This window comes from Strigops habroptila, chromosome 5, assembly GCF_004027225.2.
Source record: "Strigops habroptila isolate Jane chromosome 5, bStrHab1.2.pri, whole genome shotgun sequence".
In the NCBI taxonomy this organism is placed as follows: domain Eukaryota; kingdom Metazoa; phylum Chordata; class Aves; order Psittaciformes; family Psittacidae; genus Strigops; species Strigops habroptila.
Window position 1 is genome coordinate 65,143,430 of NC_044281.2, and position 10,067 is coordinate 65,153,496.

Genomic DNA, 10,067 nt, shown 5'->3' on the forward strand with positions numbered 1-10,067 from the left:
GAGGGATAAATAAGTCATGGTGAAATTTGGAACATCGTAACTTAATTGGATCTTCTGTGTTGATCAGCGTGAGCAGGCGGTTCATGCAGACATACCTCATCTTGCAGTAGAGTTTTACTGTACTCCAGGTGATGCCTTTCTAAAACGGAAGAGCCGTGAAGTTTTGCCAGTGGAGCAGCTGACCTGTTGAAAAAGAAGCAATTCTTTATAGTGTTTTACAGGCAATATTTTTGATTCAGGATTCAGATTTCTTGGTTTATAATACTTCAATAGTTTATATATCTTAACCATTGCTATGATGCAGAGAAAAAAAAAAACCCCACTTGCTTGTCTTCATTCCCTCTTCACTCTGTGACTGAGTAATGATGGAAATTGAAGAGCACTGAGTGTTCAGTGGCCAGTGAAGTCAAAGGCGTGGTTAGATGCCTCAAAACCTGTAGTTTTTAAAACATGCCTCTATTTCATCTTGCATGTTCAGTTTTGCTGTTTGTTTAATCTACACACCTTCTGTATACTTTAAAAGTATTTATCTTTTGGTATTTATTCTTTGGCACGGCTTTTGAACTCTCTGTCTGTAATGTCTGTGGGCCATGTGCCCTGTGATTCTAATTTCCTGTAAGTTAAATCTAAAGTAACAGTATAATGGAATTTAATTCCTCTAATGCCCTTGGTCTCCTCCCTTCCCCCAAAATCACCATTTTATGGATCGCACAAGTCCTGACAGCTCAGGCATGTTCAGACTTATCACAGAGCTCAAAGCATCGCTCTGACTTTGGGCTAAGAGAAAATTCTGCTTCAGACTATGGTAGTGGGAGGAAGATGTAAGTATCCTATCTACGTAGGCTCCAGGGGGTTCTGCGTGTTTAGAAGTGTGTTTTGCTCCTTTCTTCCTGTGGCTAATAACTCTGTTCCTCAGATAACCCAAGGCGGATTGCTGCATGCTACCTGTATTTTCTGACTTGTGATTAGGACTGTCGTAGTAAAGCCTGATAACTTTTATAAATAGCCTTACTGCGTATGACCTCATGTAGAGGGCTTTCAGCTAGGGAAGACCACAGTAGGAAGATTTAAATCCCCCCTTAAACTTGTTTGGATGAGAGGCAGTCTGCTGAATAAGAATCAGCGTCTCATTCTCTGTCTCCTACGTCACCTGGAGAATCCCTGAGAATAATCAGAAAATCCCCTCGTGTCACTGCTCCAGCATGCCGGCTGAAACACCTCTCCTGGGAGGAGTGTAGCCAGGGTCAGAGGAGGAGGATGAATCATTCTGGAGATGCAGTTAGTGGAAACTGTACTCAGAAAACTACAGTTATAATCTTCTGGTACACATGACATTCAGCGAAAACCGTATTCTCCAGCTAGCACATAGAAACATGCCCTAACAGAACATGTAAAAGGCTAAAGGGCAGATTGTTCACTCTTCAGGAGAAGAGTGGGTCTCACCATGATGTAAAGTTGTAGTAAAAAGGTAAGTTTAAACCAAAATTAATTAATATTGTTTTATAACAAGCATCAATTAATATTTCATAAGAAACAAGGGGGGAAAATCACAAAGAAATCCTTTAGAATATTTGCTCGGAACAAAAATGAGCATGAATAGCAAAGCTTAACCTCATGATGCATCACTTAATGGCATGTGGACCCAGTGGCAGAACACAAGCTCTTTAGCTGAGAACCCTGTATAAAACACAAGGAGCTTACACCTCAAGAAAGGATGTACATCAATAAGTAAACCGTGGGGGGAATGACACGGACAACTGAGCTAGTCAAATCAGATAGTAGGAAAAGCAGAGAAAAAGAATGCATCTTAAAACCTGCCTTACTCTAAACTGGCCCTTGTTTATGCCACATCCTGTTTCCCTCTTCAGAAAAGTGCTTACCCCATCTTGAAAAAAAATAATCCAGTTAGGGATTTTAATTTACTTCTCTTACTTCTTTGTGGTCTGATGTGCACGAGGCTCTGCTACAATCCAAGCATTGCTAGACCTTAGTCTCTCTTAAAAACAAATTTGCAGATCCCTTCTAAGATTCTGCTTTTGCATTTTGTCTTTGTGTTTCAGCTGTAATGGCAAATGCTCTGAGGCAGAAATCTTCAGTAGGATAAATGTTTAATCATGCTAGATGAATGTGGAATATAGATCTTAGATTTTTTGTGAGTTCTGACATGGTTTGATTGGGGTTTTTGTTTTTCATTTGCCATTAAAAATACTACTTTTCCATGTATTTGAATATTTGCACTTACTTCATTTGATACAAGTTATTGGTCCCTCTGTGATCGATATCATGGCAGAAAGCAGCAGCAACCATGGCAAAGGCTTCTAGATCAGTATAGTATTTCTTTATTTTGCCTGTCTGTAAAAGAAAAACAGACAATTTGGAGTGTGTACATTCTTGACTTTTCCAGCTGGAACTGAAAGGAAAACTAATGAATGTAAGGTTAATACTAGCAATATTACCATTAGCAGTGTAAACATGGTTTGTCCCACATTGAATCCATGTCGCCAGTTATGGTACGTGATATCTCGATAACCCTTCCTGACTGTGTACATCCATCTTGTAAGGACCTATTATGAACAAAAATTATGAAGACTTTGCAGTTAGTTGAAATAAAATGATGGGATGGCTATAAAATTATTGGAATATATTATGGAATTACTGTAATAATCAAATTCTATGAAAATAATGGCTTTTTATTAAACATGGAAATAGCAATTTTTTCTTAAGTAAATGCCTCTTGATTTAATTCCTTCTATGGCTCACACATTTTTAGGATTAGTTTTAAGTCTTTATGAAAATATGCAAATGTTTAATTAAGAATGGAAGATCGATATCCGTACCGGTAACATTCTAGTACTGCTTACTTCTATATTAAAACACCTACAATCAACTATTTTTCTTCTATCTTAAAATAAATATAAACAAGACAAAATAAATCAGACCTCAGCTGGGACTTTGAACTTTTCAACAACATTTATCTCAAAGAACAGTCGTATTCCACAAGTTATCAGGCCATGCTCTGTAACAGGGAAATCACTGAAGCGGAATTCATACAGTTCCAAATCTTTTGGATCAGGTAATTCTTCCTTCTGAAAAGTCAAAAACACAATGTTTTTTTCTGGCAAGAAAACAGTTAGAAAAAACCTTTAGATTTTCTTTTCTGACTTCAGTCGAAACGTTGCCTAAGGGCAGTATGCTTACTGTATCTTCAAAGGCCTCAGGTTTTGGTACATGCTAACGTATGGTAAGTTATGAAACACAATCTTGATACTGCTGGCTTTCTGCTCAAAGATGATACGTAAAAGTCTTGACCAGATGGTGTTATTTTCCTACTCTGAATTCCAACACAATCTGTTGTGACCACCTCAACATTTCATTAGTTCAGAAATATTAGGCCTTGGAATTTTTCCTTCCTGTTATAAAATTCTGTGACTCTCTCACATTTAGCCTGGTCTGAAGGCTACAGTTCATCTTTTTCACAACTAAAATTATTAAGTGTTCTTCCCTGTTGGATCTTATGGATAGTGATGAATATAGTGATCAAAACTAACCTGTCTAGAACAAAAAATGGTTTATTTTTATCGTAGAATAAAGTAGAACAACAACATCTTTTTTTTTAATAACAGAAGCCTTGTTTTCATGCCTACCTACCCCTAGCCTTGTCTTCTCTTGGAGAGATTATAGGCGAGCAAAAATTCCCGTACCTTTTTTTAATATCTGGAGTGCTGGTGGTTTTTTAATGCTCTACAACCAAGTCTCAAATTTAGTCTGTCTTACCTTGTCTCTTGTGACAGTCTCTTTTTGTCTATGATAGCCTATATTCGCTTAATGGACAAATCTGTATATTTGATTTGGCACATGGAATGTGGACTGGGAAATCCTACAAGGCCAGTTGTAAAAATTCATAAATCTCATTTGTGTTCTCATTTGTCTGCTTGCAGCAGATTCTTCACTGCTTGGCTCTTGAATAATCCCAGTATATGCATAAAGTAAAAATTGTTAAAATGCTTAAATGTACAAAGCATATAGTATTCATGGTTATTATGGCTTCAAATTCCTTAGAGTCATTTACTTTCTAGTGCTGTGACTGGTGGCAATTCTGTGCTAGTAATTCCCTTTCTGTACTTTACAACAGTCTGTTCTGAACAATTCTGACCATTGATGAGAGATCATTCCAGAAGTAGTGGACTGTGTTAATGGCATAATCTTTTCCCCATGTACTAAATTTCACCAGAAGCTGTCTGGATGCCATGCAGTGATTTTTCTCTCCTGAAGAGCAGATACAGAGCTTAAGCCAGCTATTCTTTGTACTAAAGAACCTCCATAAAACATACACTAAATCCTAAAATGCAAAGGATACAGAAGTTAAGAAGTCTGTATTAAATTCCTTATTTTGTATACATTATGTAGATTCACATCGATTAACTGTTAATAGCGATATTAGTGAACTGTTCTATAACACTTCTCATCTGTATATCCCAAAGCCTAGGGAAAGCTAATATATTTTAAAGAATGCAACCCAATCCAAACAAGATTTAATTCAGGGAAGTCTTACGCAATGCTAAAAATAGATTGTGTGATCACAATTACTCCCTTCCTTCATAGTAGTCTATAAATGAGCTGCATTTTATAGAAAAAAGATGACTGAAATCGTGCATGTATTTCAACAAATAATGCTGAACATCCAAAGGTCTTTCCTTCTCCCTAGGATTTTGCTTTATATCTACTCTGATCTGAGGTCAAGGACAAGGAAACCTGGAGCAGTGGTGTTTTAAGACCCATTACTTTGTGAATCATCAGATCTAGAAACACCTGCTTTATCCCATTAGCTATCTGGGATTCCAGGTCTTATAATAGGATAAAGCATTTGCATGTAGCCCTGGCAGTGCAGAAGATATTAGACTTTTGAATTTGTAACGCCATAATGTTGAAAGAACTCATTTTAATTGCTTTGGGAGATTTAAAAATTCATACCAACACTATGTTTTTATATTTGGAGCCTGTACCATAATAATCACTTGTTGCTCTACCAGTAGAGATATTTTATAATATTTATCTAATAATTTTTACAATTCTTCATGCAGCTAAATGAAATTTACCATAAAAGGTATGTGAAGCTGCACACCTTTTGGTTTTTTGGTTTCACCACTTCTTAAGCTGTGTGAGCATTGGTTTTGTGGGAGCCAGTAAAGCCTGAACACCACTGTGTTCCAGCATGCACATGTATATAGCTAAAAATAGTTCAGTGAGATCTTTTCCTTATGCCTATGTCTACATTAGCAAATGTGGTGTAATAGGAGGAAATATGTGAAGTGTTTGTTACTGGAAGTCAACAGATTTGTGTGTATTTGACCTTCTTTCTACAGCCTAGCTCTGTTTCGATCCATTAAAAGTGAGAGTTCATTCAGTGTTTTCCTGGAGCACATCTTTGAGTTTTATTTCAGATAAAGTAAGCCAGTGCATTTGCTCAAGGACTGCTCCACAAAAAGAAAGTAAGTGCACTAACTGGGCACAAAGAGGAATTTTCCTCCAGAAAGACACTCCCTTTCTAGATTGAAATACTAAGGCAACCAGAGGACTGCACAGTCTGGAAAAGAGAGTGGTTCTTTTTTGTTTTACTAGTAGCAGAGTTTTAACTGATTAGGTCAAATCTGTTTTATCAATGTGAAGTCACTGCGATGAAGTCTTTGGAATTCTCTATCAGAAGGAAATGCAGGAAAATTAATCTGAAAGTAGATTAGTTCCACTGGACACTCCTACATGTTCTTTCTTACACAGAATGAAAGTGAACTTCCATCAATGTCCCATTCTTTCATTTTCAAAATTTTCAGTAATTTTAGTTATAGTTTTAGCACTGTCACCATGGACATTTAAATTTTAAATGTTTAAATTTAAATATTAAAGTATTTAAAGAACGCTTTAAATGTTAATTCATATAAATGTTTCTGTGTACTCTGACTATTCAGGTCTGTTGACATATTTGGCACATAGTGTTTCCCTGTAGATAACAGTGGGGTCTGCCCATAGAAGAATCAAAGAGGTAGAGGAAGTTTTACTAAATCAACTCCATCTAGCTTGTGGAACTGAGAGCTAAAATCAATTGTGTTAATCAGGATTTGGCTATACACAACTTGTTCTAAAATGAGGACATATTACTATCTGATTTAAACACACCACCAGAATTTTCAGTTTAATGACTTACCAAAATCCTGATAAGATCCTTTTGATCGCAGTCTTCTATACTATTTACATTTAATTTCTCCTTGTATTTCTAAAAATGAAAGTGAGTAAGAAATTTAGTTTTTATGTAGCAAATTTCCTACTTTGATTTTGTGACTGTGGACAGAAACTTACCAGTATAGATTCAACTTCAGAGGGGGTGGCTTTTGTCTGGTACATAAGCATTTCCTGAGCAATGTCTTTCCTGTTTTCAAGCTTGTTCATTTTGTCATAAGTGTCAGTATTTAAAACAGACCACCCCAGAAACTGTGTGAGAGTCTGGAAGAGAGGCAAGACAAGCGGAGATGACATCATGACAGTAAAATTAAACTCACAGTTTGAATATACTTTTCTTAAACTCCAGATTCTGGTAGTGTTCTTTGAAAAGCAATGTATAACTCTACTTATTAGAGGCTTCGCCTTCCATCAATAGGTTCTGTTAACACTTTACAGTTCTTAATGACATTGTTTGTCTTAACCTAGTAGTTAAGGGCCCATATTCTGATTTTGTATATGGGACTTTGAGGCTTCTGAAGCTCAAGTTAGCTGAGTGGGCTTGAATACACTGTGTAGTATCTTGCCCAAGTGCATGTGATCGTGAGCACCCTGGGAACTCCCATGATCACAGCCATGATATCCATTGTCAAGCTACAAGCCATATCTGCTTACCCACTGCTAATTAGGAGATGCTGATCATCACTAAAAAGTCAAATTATTGAAAATAAGATTATATCTGACTTTTGTTCATTAGTAGAACGTAAAAAATTTCTCATAAATTTTCAGGTTTACAAAGGAAAATAAAATTTCTGATCCTTAAGAAACTATAGTGAAGAAGACAGGCATTTGGTTACCCATTCGAAAATTTTTAGATATTTTAAAATTACTTTTTACAATAACATTTTTATTAATATCATATGACTCCTTAAAGCTTCTACTCCCACCAAGCTTACTTCAATGATCTGTTCATCATACTCGTCAAAAGGTTTTCCATCTTTCCTATTGTAAAATGTTGCAACTCCTACAATTTCTTCCTTTTTGTTGACAATGGGCAATGACAGGACATTTTTGATAACCCATCCGGTCTCATCCACTGGTCCTTTCTGTAGGAAAGCCAAAGAACTGGGTATGTATATTTCTTTGAAAACAGTAACACAGCTACTGATATAGGCAATGTAACTCTGAGACCCATGCATCACAAACAAAGGAGAAATTATTTATGTAATCAACTGCATAACTAATTGGTGGAAAGCATTAACGTATTTTTCTACAATATCTATAATTTTTAACATTACTGGAATTACCTGAAATGTGAAATACTCATCTGCTGGGGCATTCATCATGTTACAAATCTGCAGCATGAAGAAAAGGAGGCATTGTTTAAATGGAATATAAGGTACACCAACGCTTGGCCTGATATTTTAAAAAGGTCTATTTACTTTCTAAGCTAACAATGGTGATCCCACTAGCTAGCTATAGACGTTAAAGCTCTTCCTATTAAATTACACGTGGCTATTCTAACAGACATCATTCCAGAGTGCTTGTAGAAAAGTCCCTCATGTGTGGTGTCATATAGTGCATAAGCATAATGGTTTTAAGAAAATAATTTCCAGATTAAAATGGCATGGGGGTTTATAGAAAGAAATAACTCAGTACTAAAGGCTCTATCCTTACCACTATTAAAAAAGCCATAGGATTATTAGTAACTGTCATACATCACAACTTTGAATTATGTATATCGACTACTCAAGAAAATTTTAGAACTGTGTATATGATTATTTTCTTACTTTGACATTTTGTTGTGAGACTTAGCACACCTGGAAAGTGACATCAGACACGCACATTATTTCCTCCCATGTCATCGCAATCAGAGGGAAATTTTCCTGATGTTTTGCCTGTTTGTGCTGAGGCCGTGTCTCCATCCAGACTACTGACACACATGATTTCATTGGGAACCAATGACACTGGAAGCAGCATGGTATTTTTGTAGAGGTTTTTGGTTGCGGGGAGGTTTGAGAGGTTTTTGTTTAATCAGAAGAGCTGCATCAACTAAAACTTTTAGTTTTTACTTTTACTCTGAACTTACAAATCCATTTTCAGCAACATATGTTGGCAGTCCACTGACAAGACACCAGTGATCTGCTGGAGGTGACCTTTAGAGAGAGAATGAGATTAAATGATTTCTGCAATACAGACATTACTATTCTATCCCAGCAATATATCTAATTACCATGCATTCGCAGGCTGCTAAGGAATACTCACGGAATGACTTTGATTTCTTCTTTTCCATGTAAAATATAGTCGATAATCTTATAAAAGTTGACTTCCTAAATAAAAAGAGGAAAACATGTAAGTGACCTGTACAAGTTTTTAAAATTCAGATTCATAAATAAAAAAGTTAATATCCTCACTCGTCCATCAGGTGTCTTGGGGCCTTTGTAAGGCTCTGCTTCCCCCAGCCGGATTGGCCACTCATCATAGAACTCCTGAGAAAATGATACACAGGTTGTTCATAGATAACATGACATCTGCAGATAGCAATTTTAATTTTCTTTCTCCATAGCTGTACTAAGGTCACATTTAAGACAATATTAAGAAAACATTGTTAAATATATACCAGGCAAGAAATCTTTGGCAGTAAATTACAGGCTAATCTGAAGTTTATCTCTGGATTAGTTGTTTTAAAAGGCAGGTATTTATAATCAGACCTGCACTTCTCCTTCTACCCTTTCTCACATGGAATTGTTAAAATTATTTCAGAATTAGCCTTTTTGTTTATCATGGTTGTATCCTTTGCCATGCTTATGTTTTGCATGTAATTTTTGTGATGTGATTAGATTTTATAGAAATTATCCCAAAGGGTTGGAAAGCATGGTAACTTTCTGCCTTGGAGAGAAGTGCACTAGAAACATGCAGAACAAATGAATTAGAAAGATGGATTTTATAACTGAAAGTTAGGAGTAGCACATTTCTAGCAAGTAGGCAAAATGTTTGTTACCTTCTCTTTAGTCATGTCCAGCAGACCAACAGAGTATCTTTCACAATTCAAATACATTCGAATAGTATACAGTGCTTTGTGAAACTGCCGTTCTATGTCTGTTAGCTCTTCGAATACTTTGTTGGCAGACCACAAAAGCATCTATTTACAACAATAGAGAAAGAGAGTAAATGTTCACAATGATAAGTAAACATAAGCATATGATTCCTAGGCATTCCAGAATAAAATTATAAGGTGCATTACTGTTATCAAACAAAAAAAATTAAATAGACACTATCCTTATTTCAATAAGCTTGCAAGAACATAAAATAGTGGAAATAATAATGGTTTCACACAAAAATGAAGTATTATCATTAATATAATATTCCCTACCTGACTTCTTCGAGATTCAATATTGTAGAGGTATGTTGTATGGTGACTTCTTAGGACCAAAGATATAAAATTGAGGTATTTTTTAAAAACCTAAAAATGAGAAAAAAGCAGAAATAAGACAAAATATCAAATCAAGAGGTAGATTCACTCAAACTACTTGTTGAACTAACAACTGCACTGTTGTGTGACTTTTGAGGTGATTACCTCTTCATCCTCTTTTGAGAATTCAGCGGCATTTAATTTGTTGAGTGCCATCACAACAGCAAGCACCTCTTTACCCTGCACGATTGGGGTTGCCAGCATATTGATTGTTGTGTAACCAGTTTTTTTGTCCAGAAAGTCAGAAAAATGGTTGTTCTGAAAGAAAACAAAGAAAACCAAAACAAATGAAAAACATAACAGTTACCATGTCAAGGGCAAATGATCATTTCAGCCGATAATTTCTGTTTGCAATGCTATGAGCACAGTTTCATAGGGTGGTAAG

The 10,067-nt window shown here is 36.0% G+C and overlaps 1 protein-coding gene across 1 annotated transcript in view; it reads right to left on the reverse strand.

The window, feature by feature from the left end:
- The window catches only part of PDE6C (phosphodiesterase 6C), a 31,312-nt gene that overhangs the window by 10,141 nt on the left and 11,104 nt on the right, over positions 1-10,067 (reverse strand). The window contains exons 2-15 of the mRNA XM_030488973.1: positions 9,788-9,940; positions 9,584-9,673; positions 9,212-9,352; positions 8,625-8,699; positions 8,476-8,540; positions 8,300-8,366; positions 7,518-7,565; positions 7,167-7,316; positions 6,352-6,495; positions 6,200-6,268; positions 2,940-3,086; positions 2,457-2,564; positions 2,243-2,352; positions 96-183 (exon numbers count right to left, since the gene is read on the reverse strand). Of these exons, the coding sequence (XP_030344833.1) occupies positions 96-183; positions 2,243-2,352; positions 2,457-2,564; positions 2,940-3,086; positions 6,200-6,268; positions 6,352-6,495; positions 7,167-7,316; positions 7,518-7,565; positions 8,300-8,366; positions 8,476-8,540; positions 8,625-8,699; positions 9,212-9,352; positions 9,584-9,673; positions 9,788-9,940 (1,455 nt within the window). The remainder of the gene's footprint in view (positions 1-95; positions 184-2,242; positions 2,353-2,456; positions 2,565-2,939; positions 3,087-6,199; positions 6,269-6,351; positions 6,496-7,166; positions 7,317-7,517; positions 7,566-8,299; positions 8,367-8,475; positions 8,541-8,624; positions 8,700-9,211; positions 9,353-9,583; positions 9,674-9,787; positions 9,941-10,067) is intronic.